At 45.2% G+C, this 18894-nt stretch overlaps 1 protein-coding gene across 2 annotated transcripts in view; it reads left to right on the forward strand.

Moving 5' to 3' along the window:
* The window catches only part of rae1 (ribonucleic acid export 1), a 48697-nt gene that overhangs the window by 16237 nt on the left and 13566 nt on the right, over positions 1-18894 (forward strand). For both annotated transcript variants that reach the window (XM_038802928.1, XM_038802930.1), the window contains exons 3-9: positions 2496-2600; positions 5690-5782; positions 11047-11133; positions 12803-12889; positions 16560-16631; positions 17504-17611; positions 18751-18857. In XM_038802928.1, the coding sequence (XP_038658856.1) occupies positions 2496-2600; positions 5690-5782; positions 11047-11133; positions 12803-12889; positions 16560-16631; positions 17504-17611; positions 18751-18857 (659 nt within the window). The remainder of the gene's footprint in view (positions 1-2495; positions 2601-5689; positions 5783-11046; positions 11134-12802; positions 12890-16559; positions 16632-17503; positions 17612-18750; positions 18858-18894) is intronic.

Below are 18894 nucleotides of genomic sequence, written 5' to 3' on the forward strand. Positions count from 1 at the left end.
GGTTCCCCATGGTTAGCTCATGAAAGTAAGGAGGTGTGGGATAGAGGGAAATTTGGCCAATTGGATAAGTAACTGGCTATCACATAGAAGACAGAGGGTGTTGGTGGATGGAAAATTTTCAGACTGGAGACCAGTTACCAGCGGTGTACCACAGGGATCAGTGCTGGGACCTCTGCTATTTGTGATTTTTATCATTGACTTGGAGGAGGGGGCTGAAGGGTGGGTCAGTAAATTTGCTGATGACACCAAGATTGGTGGAGTAGTGGATGAGGTGGAGGGCTGTTGTAGGCTGCAAAGAGATATTGACAGAATGCAGAGCTGGGCCGAAAAATGGCAGATGAAGTTTAACCCTGATAAGTGCGAGGTGATTCATTTTGGTAGGAAAAACTTGAATGCGGATTACAGGGTCAACGGCAGGGTTCTGAGGAATGTGGAGGAACAGAGAGATCTTGGGGTTCATGTCCACAGATCTCTGAAGGTTGCCACTCAAGTGGATAGAGCCGTGAAGAAGGCCTATAGTGTGTTAGCATTTATTAACAGGGGGATTGAGTTTAAGAGCCGCGGGGTTATGCTGCAACTGTACATAACCCTGGTGAGACCACACTTGTAATATTGTGTGCAGTTCTGGTCACCTCACTATAGGAAGGATGTGGAAGCATTGGAAAGGATGCAAAGGAGATTTACCAGGATGCTCCCTGGTTTGCAGGATAGGTCTTGTGAGGAAAGATTGAGGGAGCTAGGGCTTTTCTCTTTGGAGCAGAGGAGGATGAGAGGCGACTTAATAGAGGTTTATAAGATGATGAGGGCGATAGATAGAGTGGACATTCAGAGACTATTTCTTTGGGTGGATGTAACTGTTACAAGGGGGCATAACTATAAGGTTCAGGGTGGGAGATATAGGAGGGATGTCCAAGGTAGGTTCTTTACTCAGACAGTGGTTAGGGTGTTGAATCGACTGCCTGCTGTGATAGTGGAGTTGGACACTTTAGGAACTTTCAAGCGGTTATTGGATCGGCACATGGAGCACACCACAATGACAGGGAGTGGGATAGCTTGATCTTGGTTTCGGACAATGATTAAGCTGTCTACATTTTGGAAAAAGCCCTTGGGGATGAAGATTGGTATGGATCTAAACAGGAAGAGGAACCTTTGCAGTACATTCCTCTTCATCGTGGGAGTGAACCCGAACCTTTTGAAGGTCTTTTCTTACTTCCTCCACCAGACTGGTCAGGTTCCACTTGTGGATCTGTGTTCAATTTCTGGCTATCTGGATCCCCAGGTAACGGAATCTGTTCTGGGCCGTTTTAAATGGGAGCCCCTCCAGCTCCGATCCTCCCCGTTTTGGGATCACAGGGAATGCCTCGCTTTTGCCCAGGTTAAGTTTGTAGTCTGAGAAGGTTCCAAACTCTTTCAGTATTTGCAGTATTGGCTTTGAGACAGAGAGGAACAGGCCATCTGCATAGAGTGAAACTCTGTGCTCTCTGTCTCCTCTCTGGATTCCCTTCCAGCTTTTCACATCCCGCAGGGCTATCGCCAGGGGTTCGATCGCTAGCGCGAACTGGGTCCCAATCTCTGGAATTTCTATCTTTCTCACTCCTGGAAGAAGCCCCTTTAAAACCAACCTCTCGGACCAAACCTTTGGTCATCTTTCCTAATATTGCCCAATCTGGTTCCATATCTTATACTGTTTGATAATGATCCTCTGAAGCTGTGTTAAGGGTGTTATTTAAATATAAGGTGTTGAGTACATTTTTATAAAGTTGTTTTAAAACCTCTTCAACCATGGGCAACTCTTATTTCTGTTACGACCGCTTTGAGAGGATTTCTTTTGATCTGCGCTTTTTCACGCAAGGATATAATATGGAAAAGTGAAGGGGAAATTGTTTTATCAGAAAATGCAGGTCCCTTTTGAGATGAGGACAAGCAGGTCAGAGAATATTCCCTGGAAGTAGGATGGATATGACCAATGGATGTCCAGCCAAATTATAAGGTACTTCTGAAGCTTGCATTGAATGTTGTTGGAACAGTGTAGAAGACCAAACATGAAAGGATACTGGACGAGGGAGTTAGAGAGGCCAAAGGGGGTGGGGGCCATACTTGCAGACAGAAGAGCTTTGCCCGGTAAGGAAGTTATATAATCTGTGTTTGGTCTTCCCAGTGTAATGACTGCACAGCAAGTTCTATACACTGCATTAAAAAAGGTACAGTCACATTACGGTCTCAAATGGCCTGGTGCAGCAGTTTTGGGTGCTTGTTAAATTTCCTCTGGTTGCATGGAAAGAAAGATTCAGGAGAAGGGCAGCTGGATGTGGGATATGTAGAAAAGGAGGGAAAATGTGCTTGTTGGTGGATATAAAGGTCTACATAGGCTGATTTATTACAGACAAATTGTTCCATTAATCTGAAACCAATTCTGTGGAAAGCAGAAAAGATGATTCATTACATCTAACATTCTGAATTACCATGCCCTAGTTTAGCGTTTGTTGTTTCCACAGGATATTGAAGTGATGTCTCCTCCCGATGACAGCATCAGTTGCCTGGAGTTTAGTCCTCCTACGTTACCTGGAAACTTTCTGATCGCTGGATCCTGGGCCAACGATGTAAGTAATGCCCTCTGTACCATTCTGCTGTTCTCTTCTTTGCTTAGCTTCCACTTCACATCATTGTGCCCCAGCCTAGTTCCCCACTTAGAACATACGAAATAGGAGCTGGAGTTGACCATACAGCCCATCAAGCATGCTCTGCCATTCAACATGTTTATGACCGACCTTGGTCTTCGAAACAAAATGAGCACCAGCACCGTAACTTGATCTCATTCGAAGAGTTTCTTCCCTGCAGTGCACTAATGCTGAATAAAGAACATTGTCAAATTGGCCAGCCTCTTCAGCAGCAACCAATGACAACCGATGAGAGCTGTATCACAGCTCCAATAGGGACAGCATGGTAGCACAGTGGTTAGCATAGTTGCTTCGCAGCTCCAGGGTCCCAGGTTCGATTCCCGGCTTGGGTCACTGTCTGTGCGGAGTCTGCACGTTCTCCCACTGTTTGCGTGGATTTCTTCCCACGGTCCAAAGATGTGCAGGTTGGGTGGATTGGCTATGCTAAATTGCCCTTAGTGTCCAAAAAAGGTTAGGGGGATAGGGTGGAGGTTTGGAGATGGGTTAGAGGTATGGGCTGAGGTAGGGTGCTCTTTCCAAGGGCTGGTGCAGACCCGATGGGCTAAATGGCCTCCTTCTGCACTGTAAATTCTATGATAACCAAGTACCGATAAGGATTGACCTAAGGAAAAAACTGTCCAATAACAGCAGGCATCGGTGTCACCTACAACTAAAGGGGAAAATTGCTCTCACGAATTTGCACCCTCGCAGACTCTGGCACTTCCAATCCGGTGAATTTTAATTTATTGCTTGAATTTCTCAGCTGTTCCCTGGGTTCAGGTAAGGGAGGGAGGTTGTCTGCTATTACAAACTTCTCTTGCTTTTGTTAAATTCCCTGAATTTTGATGTTTAAACATGTCTCATTCCTGTGACTGTGAAACACTTCGGATTTTCCTATGTCACAGGTGCTATAGAAATGCAAGTTGTTGATTTTGATCAGTTAAATATGGATTTTTAAAAAAAACTTTCTACCTGAGGTTAAGAGCTTATAACGTAAGTGCTGAGCAGGTTAGTCAACCTCCAAAAAGCAAATGATGCAGATTAACTCTTTTGCTGGGACCCATCATTAGAACTAATTGATGAGTCAGATCCCATGAGAGTGTGCTGGAGTAGGACGATTGAGCTTCCCTGATGGTCTGCTGGGTTCAATTCTACTGAGATTTGAAGAGTTTTTAATTTGGTTTTCGAGATTACCTGTATGATTCTGTCCATTTACCCATAGGGGCCACTGATACCTGGTAACTAAATAAGTCTCCTCTTTTTATTACAAGGTTGAGTCGCAGTTTGCATTCCATGACTCATGATAAGGAGATACTAGGAACTTGGGTCCAGAACTGGGGTCCAAGATGTAGCAGGCAATTTAGGGGTAAACAACCCATGAGTACAGCAAAGTCTGAGGGATACATCCATAGCCTGAGGTACTGTCAATATAATGATAATGGATTCAAGTCTGGCCACCTCAGGGGGAGAACCTTTGTTTGAGAGGGTGGGTACAGCTTAGAAAGAGAGAAAGAATGCTGTTCTGAACAGTTACAGGCAGTGGAAATTGACCAGAAAGTTGCCACTCTTGCAGGCTTTGGAAAAGGGGCTGTGATTCTCCCCTACCTGGCGGGGCGGGGGGTCCCAGCGTAGCGGAGTAGCGCCAACCACTCCGGCGTCGGGCCTCCCCAAAGGTGCGGAATTCTCCGCACCTTTGGGGGCTAGGCTCGCGCAGGAGTGGTTGGCGCCACGCCGACTGGCGGCAAAACCGGCGCCAACGGCGTTTGACGCCCACCCCCCCCGGCGTCGGGGCTGGCTGAAAGGCCTTCGCCGGTTCGCGCATGCGCCGTGCGTCAGCTGGTGTGATGTCACCACCAGCGCATGCGCGGTAGGGGGGTTCTCTTCCGCCTCCGCCATGGTGGAGGCCGTGGCGGCGGGGGAAGAAAAAGAGTACCCCCACGGCACTGGCCCGCCCGCCGATCGGTGGGCCCCGATCGCGGACCTGGCCACCGTTGGGGCACCCCCCCTCCCCGGGGGCCCGCTCGCGCCGCCGATCCCGCCGCCACCAGAGGTGGTTCAAACCATGGCGGCGGGAGAGGCCTCTCAGTGGCAGGACTTCGGCCCATCGCGGGCCGGAGAATCGCCGCAGGGGGCTCGGCGCAGAGGGCACGCCGATCGGCGGGGCATGATTCCCGTGGGATTTTCACCGCTCCCGGGCGATTCTCCGACCCTACGGGGGGTTGGAGAATTTCTCCCAGGGTTCTGAACAAATGTCCCCAACAATAAAAATTGCTTTATAAATGTAAATATTGCCTTGGCCTGTCTGTGTACGCAGCATGAGAGCAGCATGGTTATGTAAAGTGATGTTTAATGGGAACTAGTGTGTTAAGGTTAATAAATTGCATGTAATCTGTTCATGTTAGATCTGAAGTAAAAGTTCAAAATTGATTTTCTTTCGTTGTAATAAAGTTTGTTTTTAAAATAACCAAGCCCTATTTCTTGTATTATCACTCTTGGAACGAATTGATCTTTCCGCACAGCTTTAAAACTTAAAAGTTATGGCATCTAGTCCAGTCTCTTAGCCATTGTTGAGAGCTGACCAGACTTCTGTAACATCGATGTTGTCCATTCTTCCTTTGAAAACCAGTAACTTCCTCAATATGCGTGAGAGAGTGTGCTGGTACAGCTGATGGTTTGGCATGGAACCTTGTATATTGGAAATAATCCTTATTTAACGGTTGAAGCAGTTTATTTGGTGTTGGTCCCTCGCGTCTATTTCTGCTGGCGGGCATGGCTCTGTGTCAGCTCATTGGCCATGTTGGTTGGAATTAACTTTCTCATCTTAATCTCCTTTATTGATTTACTCCTCCAAGAAGAGTTTTTCAGTCTTTAATACTCATTAGCTGCCCACCCAAATGGCAGTGTCCTTTCATCAAAATTTCTCAGTGGTCTTGGCTTTGTGTCTCTCTACTGTACCATCTTGTACCATTATTGCAATGTAGATATTTTTCTTTTTATGCAGCGTTGTAGAAACTTTGTTTTTGTTTTTGTAGGTACGTTGCTGGGAGATTCAGGATAGTGGGCAGACTGTCCCAAAGGCTCAGCAGATGCACACGGGTCCAGTGCTGGATGTCTGTTGGAGTGATGTAGGTGCATTTATTAAATGGATTTGTAACAAATTCATTTTGTTCTACTCCATATTACAGAAGATCAAGTCAGGAAAATAACTCGTAAACTTGCTGTGCTCATTTCCTATCTTCCTGCCTTGCAAAGTCAGTCAGTATGGAGTAATTTGGAGAATTTAGGAGCGAATGGGAGCAAGTCATGACTCTGCAGAGGGCTACGTTTTGGAGCAGAGAAATTACTAGTGTAGTTGTTCAAACAGGAATTGAATGGCAAACCTTGAGTGGGTTCCATTTTCTCCCTGGGTTCCTTTATATTTTGCTAGTTACAATGACTTCTCACGCATTACATTCATGCCCATTTGAAGGTACATAACCAAACACCTGTTAACCGTTTTCATAGCCTTATCTGCTTGCACTACCATCTTGAATGATTGTCGCAAAGGTCTCCCTGCTACAATCCATTCCTCAATTGCTGTGTGGATGTGATGGAGGAGAAATACTCAAGGGACTGTTGTCTATAAAGCACTTGTTCGCAGACGGCAACTAGCGGTCTAAAAGCAGCCAACTTTCTTATCAATCAGATGGTCAGGGTTGAGGGAACCAGTCAATTAAGTTGATACTCTAGCATCCTTCTTAGTTATCATGCCAAACAGGTGATCTCTGGTATTTTCTCTTGTGACGGTGTTGATTCCTCGTGGGGGACAGTTTCCAATATCCCCAGGTCCACCTATCTTCCACTCCTTCGTCAATGACCTTCCCTCCATCGTAAGATCAGAAGCAGGGATGTTTGATGATAACCTGGACTTGGGTACACAAGACATTAATGTCAGAGTTTGCAGATGACATGAAATTCAGAAAGAGTTAACAGTGAGGAGGGTGTTAATAAATTTCAGGAGGCTGTAGACAAACTGATCAAATGTGTATATACATGGAATATGAAATTTAATGCAGAAAAGTGTAAAGTGATACATTTTGGTGTAGGAGCAGGAGCAAAGAGACCTGAGGGTTCGCATACATAAATCTTTGACGGTAGCAGGGCACGTTGATAGGGTTGTTTGAAAAGCATATGGAATCCTTTGCTTTAAAATCTTAACATGGAGTGCAAAAAAACAAGCAAGTTATATTCAACTTTTAGAAATCATTAGCTGGAGTATTCATCAAGTTCTGGCATCACCCTTTAGCAATGATGTCGGCCTTGGACATGGTGCATGGAAGATTTATTCAAATAGTCCCAGAGATAAGGAACTTAAGTTACATGGAAAAACTAGAAAAAGTTGTGATTATTGTACTTGAAACAGGGAAGGTGAAGGGAGATTGGAGAGACACCCCAAAGGGTGAAGGATTTAAGTAGGGAGGAACTTTAGCTGCTGAAGTGGCATTAACCAAAGGACACAGATTTACAGTAACTTGCAATAGTGCCAGAGGTGAGGTGAGAGTGTTTGTTGTGTAGCAAATTTTTAGGATCTGAAATCTGCCTGACAAAATCCCAGAAGCAGGTTTGATAGTAACTTTAAAAAGAAATGGCTCAGGCAGCACGGTGGCGCAATGGCTAGCATTGCTGCCTACGGCGCTGAGGACCCGGGTTCGAATCCTGGCCCTGGGTCACTGTCCGTGTGGAGTTTGCACATTCTCCCCGTGTCTGTGTGTGTTTCGCCCCCACAACCCAAAAGATGTGCAGGGTAGGTGGATTGGCGACGCTAAATTGCCCCTTAATTGGAAAAAATAATTGGGTACACTAAATTTATTTTTAAAAAAGGCTCTGCTATTACATCCTTTATAATGGACTCTTAACATTTTCCCAATGACAGACACCAGGGCATTGAGTATAAGAATTGGCAAGTCATGTTGCAGCTGTATAGAACCTTAGTTAGGCCACACTTGGAGTATAGTGTTCAAAGATGTGCAGGTTAGGTGAATTGACCATGCTAAATTGCCCCTTAATGTCCAAAAGATGAGTTGGGTTTGCAGGAATAGGCAGGGGCGTGGGCCTGGATGGGGTGCTCCTTGGGGGGGGGGGGGGGGGGGGGGGGGGGTTAGTGCGGAGTCAATGGGTCGAATTACCTCCTCTGCACTGTAGGGATTCTGTGAAATTTGGTGTAGAAATTGCTGAGTAATTGTGAAAGAGAAGGTTGGTGTGATTAATTGGATAGTTCGTGATTGTAATTTGCACATTTTAACATTACATTTTAACATTTTGTATATTTTTTTATAAATTTAGAGTGCCCAATTCATTGTTTCCAATTAATGGGTAATTTAGCATGGCCAATCCACCCACCCTGCACATCTTTGGGCTGTGGGGGCGAGACCCATGCAAACGGGGAAAACGTGGAAACTCCACATGGACAGTGACCCAGACCCGGGATGGAACCTGGGACCTCGGTGCCGTGAGGCAGCAGTGCTGACCCACTGCGCCACCGTGCTGTCCTTTAACATTTCACTTCTCCATGATATTCCCAAACATCATCAACCTGGGAGATAGGTTAATCGGAAAGAACTGGACCAGCCATGTCACTGCCATGGGTACTATTGACCATGTCGGAGGCCAGTGGCAAGTAGTTCACCACCCCAATCTGAAAGATATTCCGCCACTTCCAAGGCGAGAGACGAGTGTAATGGATGTAACTGCAACTCGGTTCAATAGTATCGAGGACAATATAGTCCACTTAATTGGCAGTCCAACCACCACTTTGCACTCCCTTCACCACCACAGCATCATGGTTACTCTGGTATTGTCTACAAGTTGTATTGTGGTAGCTTGTTAAAGTTTCTTTGACAGGGAACGGGGTTTTTAAGCACAAGGCATACATGAGTATGTGCGCTTGGAAAGACGAGAGCAGAAGTTGCATTGGAGGGGGCACCATTGCCTTCAAGTTGAACACCATCCCAGTTAAGCCACATATCTCTGTTATTTTATGGTTGCTGGGTCAGCTGTGGGAATACCTTCCTCACACGGACAAGTGGTTCAAGAAGGCGGCCTGCCAGCAATCTTCCTGTAAGCCACGCAATATGTAGGGTTGATGCTGTTCTCATGGGCCTGCAGCCCTTGGGAAATAGTGTAAACTCACTTTGGAAGGGGTTCTTTAAGCACGTTACATAAAATAAAATGTACACTTAATGGGAGTTATTATATACACTTAAGTCAAAGAGGGTTTATGCAAGCTATGTTACGAGTGATATTGTAGGCCTCGTCAAAAAGAAAAAGGAGGCATTTGCCAGGGCTAGAAGGCTGGGAACAGACGAAGCCTGTGTGGAATATAAGGAAAGTAGGAAGGAACTTAAGCAAGGAGTCAGGAGGGCTAGAAGGGGTCATGAAAAATCATTGACAAATAGGGTTAAGGAAAATCCCAAGGCTTTTTACACGTACATAAAAAGCAAGAGGGTAGCCAGGGAAAGGGTTGGCCAACTGAAGGATAGGCAAGTGAATCTATGTATGGAGCCAGAGGAAATGGGCGAGGTACTAAATGAATACTTTGCATCAGTATTCACCAAAGAGAAGGAATTGGTGGATGTTGAGTCTGGAGAAGGGTGTGTAGATAGCCTGGGTCACATTGAGATCCAAAAAGACGAGGTGTTGGGCGTCTTGAAAAATATTAAGGTAGATAAGTCCCCAGGGCCTGATGGGATCTACCCCAGAATACTGAAGGAGGCTAGAGAGGAAATTGCTGAGGCCTTGACAAAAGTCTTTGGATCCTCATTGTCTTCAGGTGATCTCCCGGAGGACTGGAGAATAGCCAATGTTGTTCCTTTGTTTAAGAAGCAAGGATAACCCAGGGAACTACAGGCCGGTGAGCCTTACATCAGTGATAGGGAAATTACTGGAGAGAATTCTTCGAGAAAGGATCTACTCCCATTTGGAAGCAAATGGACGTATTAGTGACTCAATGGGTCTCAATGTGACCCAGGCAGCACGGTTTTGTGAAGGGGAGGTCGTGTCTCACTAACTTGATAGAGTTTTTCGAAGAGGTCATAAAGATGATTGATGCAGGTAGGGCAGTGGATGTTGTCTATATGGACTTCAATAAGGCCTTTGACAAGGATCCTCATGGAAGACTGGTACAAAAGGTAAAGTCACATGGGATCAGGGGGTGAGCTGTAAAGGTGGATACAGAACTGGCTAGGTCATAGAAGGCAGATATTAGCAATGGAAGGGTGCTTTTCTAATTGGAGGGCTGTGACTAGTGGTGTTCCGCAGGGATCAGTGCTGGGACCTTTGCTGTTCGTAGTATATATAAATGATTTGGAGGAAAATGTAACTGGTCTGATTAGTAAATTTGCAGATGACACAAAGGTTGGTGGAATTGTGGATAGCGATGAGGACTGTCAGAAGATACAGCAGGATTTAGATCGTTTGGAGACTTGGGCGGAGAGATGGCAGACGGAGTTTAATCCGTACAAATGTGAGGTAATGCATTTTGGAAGCTCTAATGCAGGTAGGGAATATACAGTGAAAGGTAGAACCCTAAAGAGTATTGAAAGTCAGAGAGATCTAGATGTACAGGTCCACAGGGCACTGAAAGGGGCAACACAGGTGGAGAAGGTAGTCAAGGCATACGGCATGCTTGCCTTCATTGGCCGGGGCATTGAGTATAAGAATTGGCAAGTCATGTTGCAGCTGTATAGAACCTTAGTTAGGCCACGCTTGGAGTATAGTGTTCAATTCTGGTCGCCACACTACCAGAAGGATTTGGAGGCTTTAGAGAGGGTACAGAAGAGATTTACCAGGATGTTGCCTGGTATGGAGGGCATTAGCTATGAGGAGCGGTTGAATAAACTCGGCTTGTTCTCACTGGAACGACGGAGGTTGAGGGGCGACCTGATAGAGGTCTACAAAGTTATGAGGGACATAGACAAAGTGGATAGTCAGAGGCTTTTTCCCAGGGTAAAGGGGTCAATTACTAGGGGTCATAGGTTTAGGGTGCAAGGGGCAACATTTAGAGTAGATGTACGAGGCAAGTTTTTTTTACACCGAGGGTAGTGGGTGCCTGGAACTCGCTGCCGGAGGAGGTGGTGGAAGCAGGGATGATAATGACATTTGAGGGGCATCTTGACAAATACATGAATAGGATGGGAATAGAGGGATACGGATCCAGGAAGTGTAGAAGATTTTAGTTTCAACGGGCAGCATGGTCGGCACGGGCTTGGAGGGCCGGAGGGCCTGTTCCTGTGCTGTACTTTTCTTTGTTCTTTTGTTTTTTTTTTGTTGTGGTGTAATATGTAAGAGCTGTTTCCATTGACATGTGTCTCCCGTTAACCCTGTGCAGTAACGCATTTTCATTTTTTTAAAGGATGGGAGCAAGGTGGTCACAGCATCATGTGATAAAACTGCAAAGATGTGGGACCTCAACAGTAACCAGGCAATACAGATTGCCCAAGTAAGTGGCCAGTAAGATGTTGGCAATACTTGTTAATGTACTCGGGTCAAGATACTTATGAAGCAACGGACACCCTCGTTCACTTTTTTTCTATTTTCTTCTATCTTTTCTAAAAACGAGAAAGTCCGCAAACATAATGCCTGCTGAAATTGTAATAACCGTGAACTAGACTGTCCTGTGTCTGTGAGGTGTTAACTTTTGCCTGTGTTAATGGGATAACATGGGAGAGCAGCAATAGCCATGGAATGGCATAGCACGGATTGATGTCCATAATTCACTACTGGCAAGTTCCAGTGTAAATCCTGCTGTCTGGAAGGAGAGCAAGAGTCCTCCCACAGACTGGCCAAATTGGAAGGAAAGTCACTCCAACAGAAGCAGGGGATTCAATCAAAGGGATGACAACAAACTGCAGGTGGTCTCCTAACCTGTCCTCTCCACCAGAGCACAAAGATAGAACAAATGTACATGGACATTTTCGACCAAGAGTAAATGCAAGCTGGAAATCTTGCTGAAAACATGGCACACTCCTAATTTCTGACAGTCTTGGAGGGAGTACCAGTGCAAATTCTCCAGAATAATGCCTGCTATAATTTGCATACATTGGCTTGTAAACAGATTATCAAATCAAGGTATTAAAATGATAAGGTGGTTACAAAATAAACTTTCAAGGGGACACAATCTTAAAATTAGATCCATTCAGGAGTGAAATCGAAGCACTAAATTCACACAAATGGTAATAGAAAGCTGGAACATTCTGCACAAAAAGGCTGTTGTTTCTAGTTATTTAGAATTTTCAAGACTAATGTTGATAGTTTTTTTTATTTTAAGAAATTGTATTTGACTTAAAACATTAAATCTCCACAAACAAGGGACGGGATTCTCCCATTCGGCGGCAGAGTGTCCACGTCATCAGAAACGCCGTTGCGTTTCACGATGGCATGCATGGGCCGCTGGGAGTACCGATCCTGGCCCCTACAGGTTCACCCCGCTCCAGCCTCCCACCTGAGTTCCCACCGCTGCGACCAGGTATGGACAGTGCCGGCGGGACTCTGCCGTTTTAGAGCAACCGCTCGGCCCATCCTGGGACGAGAATCGGTGGCCTAGCCGCATACAGCGACCGGCGGCGCGCCAATGGCACAGATCTCCGCTCCGCGGAGAATAGCATGCCGGCGTCGGGGTGGAGTGGCCCGGTTGTGGGGATTCTCCCGGCCCGGCTTCGGGCCAGGAGAATCCCGCCCCAGAACATTTCTGTTTTTAGTTTAGTTTTGATTCCCAGCATCCGCAGTATTTTGCTTTTATTTTATTGATAGATTCTTGTTCGATAAGGGAACCAAGTGATATGGCTCAAAGTCTGGGAAATGGAGTTGAGGTAAACAACATCTGTGATCTAATTGAATGGGGCTGCAGGACTGAGGAGCTGAATGGCCTCTTTCTGTTCCTCTGCAATACCTGGGGATCCCAACACCTTACAGAACTTTGACAAGTGGCTCTGTAACAATAAGTCAGCATGAAAGAATCAGAGTTGCAATCTCTCTGTGGAGACCAGGGGGAATCAGGTTGTACTTTCTTACTGTTGAGGAGGTGCAAGTAAAATTGGCGCATGACTTTGGGAGAACTTTGTCATCTTTAAATAGTACAACACTGGTAATGATGTCTATTTGAACTGCAGCACGATGCCCCCATTAAAACTGTCCACTGGATCAAAGCACCTAACTACAGCTGTGTAATGACAGGAAGCTGGGACAAGACATTAAAGGTATGAACTGACTCTGTTAATATTGTAGATGTAGTATATTCTGCTATTCAACAGCTTGGAGTATTAAGGGTAGACTGCTATGATTTGTAAAAACAAAAAGTCATTCACAAGGTTGCCTTTGAGAAAGTGGTGGTCAGCTGCTTCTTGAGCTGCTGGAGACAATGTGGTGAAATCACTCAGTACTGTTAGGCGGGGGTAATACTGTAGTCACACAGTGACAATGAAGGAACAAAAATATGTGTCCAAGCTAGGTTGGTACGAGGTGATTGTGATTCTTTGTGTCTGCTGCCTTTGTCCTGATAAAGAAGCCAGTGAGTATTGTATGTATGCTGCTTCTGTTTTTGATGTATATTTGAATAAGGAGTAGACCATTCAGCCCCTTGAGCCTGCTCCATCTAACAGTAGCTGGGTAATGATGAGATGTGAGTCCAGAAACACCGAACCCAATGTTAGCGCTTTCACCCGTCTTTCCTGAGATTGACCAACTCATAACTCAGGTTAAACCTTTGAAAGTATTTGTCTGAAATGTAATGACACGATGGGTGACTGCGCAGTCAATTCCAGTCCCACAGACCCCAGAGTCCAAACATAAGTGAATTAACCAATAATTTGTGTATTTTCCTGAGACCTTTGATCCTCAACTGCTCCAATGAGTTACAGACACCAGTTTTGGAAGTAAAACACTAAAAAACATTATTTGTAATAAGGAACAAGATGAACAGAAAATGGCAAGAATGAAACAGTGGTCTAGCTAGTCCCCAAACCCTGCCCCACCCTCCACCCAGACGCAAGCAAGACAGACACATGGTGGGGGTAGCGAAGGTTCATAAATAACAGGGATTAAAAGTAAAAGAGATTTGAGAATCTTCACTGTACGGGTTGTGGCCTTTTTGGTAGCGATCCCTTCAGTGTGCAAGATGTTGATAACCATCAGTTGGTTTTGATCTTCAAGCCGGAATACTCAAGCTGTGGGATCCCCTCTAGGGACACGCTTCAACTTGTGTTGAGCTGAGCTTTCCCTCAGAAGATGCACTTCAGGTCTGCTCTGTCTCTGATTATGTGTTCAACTTCAGACTCACCAACAGCTTGCCTCCATTAAATAGAATGTGAGAGCAACAGTTTTCGCGAGGCCTTCGAGTGGTCTGGTACCTTTAATGGGAGGGGAATCTGGAATGTACCCTTTCCCTTCCACTACCACCCCCACCACCAAACCCCCAACTCTTATCTTCAGGTTTCGAATGCTCACTAACTGTTCTGTTTTTTTTTAAATAAATTTAGATTACCCAATTATTTTTTCCAATTAAGGGGCAATTTAGCGTGGCCAATCCACCTACTCTGCACATTTTTGGGTTGTGGGGGCGAAACCCACGCAGACACGGGGAGAATGTGCAAACTCCACACAGACAGTGACCCAGAGCCGGGATCGAACCTGGGACCTCAGCGCCGTGAGGCGGTTGTGCTAACCACTTGGCCACCGTGCTGCCCTACTAACTGTTCTGTTGACCTGAAGGGAGTTTCAGCTATGATTTGAGAGAGAATTTCACCCCTTCTGGGAGTGAGATTCAAAAGGATTCTGCTCCGCTCTACAGCTCCAACAAAACCCTGACTTGGAGAAACAGTCTCATTGAGAGTGCTTACTAGCTAAGCTGAGGAAAAAACAGTCTCCAAACTGGGATTTTCCAGATCCACACCCTTCAGGGAGAGAGAATTTGGAACCTTCTTTAGCTCTGTCCCAAACAAAATGAGGTGAGCACAGTAAGAAGTCTTACAACACCAGGTTAAAGTCCAACAGATTTGTTACAAACACTAGCTTTCGGAGCACTGCTCCTTCCTCAGGTGAATCACCTGAGGAAGGAGCTGTATTCCGAAAGCTCGTGTTTGTAACAAACATGTTGGACTTTAATCTGGTGTTGTGAGACTTCATACTGTCATCAAAATGATATCACGGGCTATGCCACAGAGCATCAAGGGAGAGGCCTAGGCCAGTACATTAGACCAGGGCTGTTTAAAAAAAAAATATATATATATATATATATATATATATATTTTTATTCACATTGTAATATTTTTACAAGAAATAAGCACAACCCCCGACCCCTTGACAGCAACCAGATTCCCAAAGTGTCAGGTAAACAAACTCCATCTCATCTCCCCCTCTCAGCAAATTTCACCTCCAAATGCAGGAACACCATTAGATTGCCCAGCCACACTGAAGCACGGGATGAAGCTGACCTCAACTTGAACAGGCCCTGTCTGCAAGTGATTAACGAGATGAAGGCTAAGACCACCCGTCTGAAACCTCGACAGGTCTGTCACCCCAAATATGGCCTCCAGGGGACCAGGTTCCAAATGCACGTGTAGAGCCTCTGGCATGGTGCTGCAAAATGACCACCTAGGGCAGCACGGTGGTGCAGTGGATAGCACAGCTGCCTCACGGCGCCGAGATCCCAGGTTCAATCCCGAACTAAATTTTTTTTTTTTTTAAATGACCCCCAAAATTTCCAACTTTGGGCAGGACCAGAACATGTGAACGTAATTATCTGGACCCCTCCCACACCGCTCACAGCTATCCACCCCTGCAAACAACCAGCTCATCCTCGCCTTCAGTAAGTGCGCCCTGTGCACCACTTTCAATCGAATCAACCCCAGCCTGGTGCACAGGCTTGAGGCATTAACCCTCTGCTGTACCTCATACCATAATCCCTCCTCCAACGCCATCTCCAGCTCCTCCTCCCACTTGGCCTTAATCCCTTCATTGGACACCTTATCCTCCGCCACGATCCTACCATAAATTGCCAAAATGACCCCACCTCCATCCCCATCACCAACAGCACCTCCAGCAACGAAGAGGATGGTATCATCGGACAGTTCGGGAACACTTTACTCACAAAGTTCCACACCTGCATATATCTGAAGCCCTCCTCATGCTGGAGCCCAAACTTCACCCTAACTCCTCCAAGCTTGCGCACCGCCCCTGCAAACACAAATAATTTACCTCTTCGCCCCTTTCTCCTCCCATCCTCGGAACTTTGCATCCGTTCTCCCTGGCTCAAACCCATGGTTCCCTCTTATCAGCATCTCCCTCGAGCCTGCCCTCAACTTAGTGTTGTTGGAATTGCCTCCAAATCTTTGCGTGGCTACAACCACAGGACTACCTGAATACTTCCCTGGGACGAACAGTAGTGGCGCTGTTGCAAGTGCCCGCAACCCTGACTCCTTACAAGAACCCGCTTCCATCCGCACCCAGAAAGCCTCTGTCTCCCTACTCCAGCCCCACACCTTCTCTGCATTCACTGCCCAGTAATAGCATAACAAGTTTGGAAAAGCCAACTCCTCCTACTGCCGCCCCTTTTGGAGCACCGCTTTCCTTATCCTAGCTACCTTCCCTGCCATACAAACAACGAGGCCTATCTACCTCTTTAAAAAAGAATTACATTGGTAAGAAGACCAGCAAACACTGAAACAGAAAAAAGGGGTGTTTTCAGTTTGATCAAAGTCTGTAGTTTCAGGGACGAAAAAGAGAAACATGATACAGGCAACGATTTAGCCAGTTCCTTGAAATATGTTCATGAATTAGGCTGCAATGTTAAACCACTTTTGAGCTCATGTCTTTAGGTGATGAACAGCCTATAATACGACAGGGATATTAATTATTTCTCTTGTATTTCAGTTCTGGGACACGCGTTCTCCGAATCCCATGCTGACGTTGCAGCTACCAGAGAGGTGTTACTGTGCTGATGTGGTAGGTAGCTTACATTACACAACATCCATGAACACTATACCAGCTGGTAGAATGGTTCATCCACTATGGTAGGTGGGTATGTTTTATGGACTTCCACAACCCTGTCAGCGTAAGGGGAGGGGGGAATGAATGGTGAAGCCCCCCTGAGTATCCCACTGGATGTCAACTCAAAATTCAGTCAGACTGAAGTTCAAATCTTGCACCTGTAATTCTAAAACAAAAATGCTTGGCCAAAGCCTCGTTCTTTGGTGAACTTAGACAATTTATCATATTGCTCTCTGATTACCCTTTTATTCTTTGCGTAGTAGAACCTGACTTGTTACTGACATTTTGGGTTCAATCCAGGAGCATTAACTCAAACAGTACTGATATTCGTGGGAGAAGAAGGAGGTGGCTTTGCCCCTGCTGCCTTACTGATTGCTGGTTAGCTTTTGACTAATTCCATATATTTTTTCTGAACCAATACAATGAAAGAATTCTAACAGAACTCTTTACTCCAATGTGTAATTTTAACTATGAAGTGGAGAAATTAAAAAATGTGTATGTATATAGTGGTCAAGTTGTGAAAATGTTTCTACAAACTTGAGGTTGATATATTTTTGTGCAGCAATTAAATATGGTGATTCAGTAAATGATGGGAAAGTGCACATATTTCTCCAGTTATTCTATTGTTAACCTACAATGCATTTTGCACAGGAGACTGTCGGAGTGTTCAATTTCCACTCCACGTTATAGGAAAGTATTAGAATGAAGTAAGAAGCCTTTTGGACAAGGGATTGGGAACGGTGAAATATAAAAAAGCTTTATTGTGTTACTTCAGTAAATGGACATGCGAGCTTCCTTAATTTCTTTCTCTTTCTTTTATATGATAGTTGTATCCTATGGCTGTAGTCGCCACTGCAGAGAGAGGCCTGATAGTCTACCAGCTTGAGAACCAGCCCTCCGAATTCAAAAGGATAGACTCTCCTCTCAAGCATCAGGTACAATGACAGCAGCACCTAACTGCTGGAGAAAGGGAGCAGTCCCAACAGCCGGAAATGTGCCCTTCCCACTATTAATTTAGATGAATGCACAGGTCTACACAACCCCATTGCACCTGCTGCTGTGTTCAACGGCTGCAACGGCTTCTCTTTGTTACGTAGAACTTCTGGTTTCTTGATATATTTTTAACAAATACCCATGTTTATTTTTAGCCATTCTTTGTTTCCACTCAGCCTGGACTTTTATCTGTAAGATCCAATACTTTTTGTAAGAAATACTTTAAATCTGAGGCAAATCAATTGGAGCAGTTGTCATGTGGTTGACTGTCTTAAATACCTTGTAAGTGCATTCATGTATTACATTATAAATTCCATCACTGGGGAATTAATCCATGAGTATTGCACATAGCATATCGATATTTGTTATCAAATAATTTACTAAATTGGGCCATCATCACCTGAGCTTGGGTGACAAGACTTGGCAGAGAATTTGACTCTGGAGAGCACTATCCTACCATGGCCCACGATGCAGACATGCAGCTCGAGCAAAGGTTACTGGAGAGGGATTCAGAGCAGAATCCCAGAATGTATTTTGGTTCCTTTACGGAGGGTTATTTTGGTCAATCTTAGTTTCTGTGCAATATAAGATAAGCTAATTCAATACAAAAAATAGTTTTCCCCAGTATCCGATTTTCAATGAAGACAACTGCACTATCTGTTTCTAAAATTTCACCTATCGCCATCTACTCCCAACCCAAATCAGCAAAGCTTTTCCGGCAACACTTATTCAATCACAACCTCCACCATCCAGAAGGGCAACAGACGCACGAGAACACCATCACCCCAAATTTCCCTCCAAATCTCTCCCTGTCCTAGCTTAGAGGTAGGCTGTCATTTTGTCTTTGGGTGAAAACACTGGAACACTCTGCCAAGGGGGGGAGCTTTCACCACGTGAATGGCAGTGTTTAAGTAGGACAGTGAGGGATGAGCAATAAACTTGGATCTTGCCAGCATTGGTCAAACCACCTACTATTCCCAAATGTCCATAAATAAAATAAATCTGTCAAGTTACAAGAACGTAATCTGTTCGATTTACACTGAAGATCATATCCTCAATACTCGGTAAACATCTTTTTCAGCATCGATGTGTTGCCATCTTTAAAGATAAACAGAACAAGCCAACAGGATTTGCACTTGGAAGCATTGAGGGGCGAGTGGCCATTCATTATATAAACCCTCCCAACCCGTAAGTATTAGTTTTTTGACCATTTCCTTGAGCTTTT

Source organism: Scyliorhinus canicula, chromosome 7 (genome assembly GCF_902713615.1).
Source record: "Scyliorhinus canicula chromosome 7, sScyCan1.1, whole genome shotgun sequence".
Lineage (NCBI taxonomy): Eukaryota > Metazoa > Chordata > Chondrichthyes > Carcharhiniformes > Scyliorhinidae > Scyliorhinus > Scyliorhinus canicula.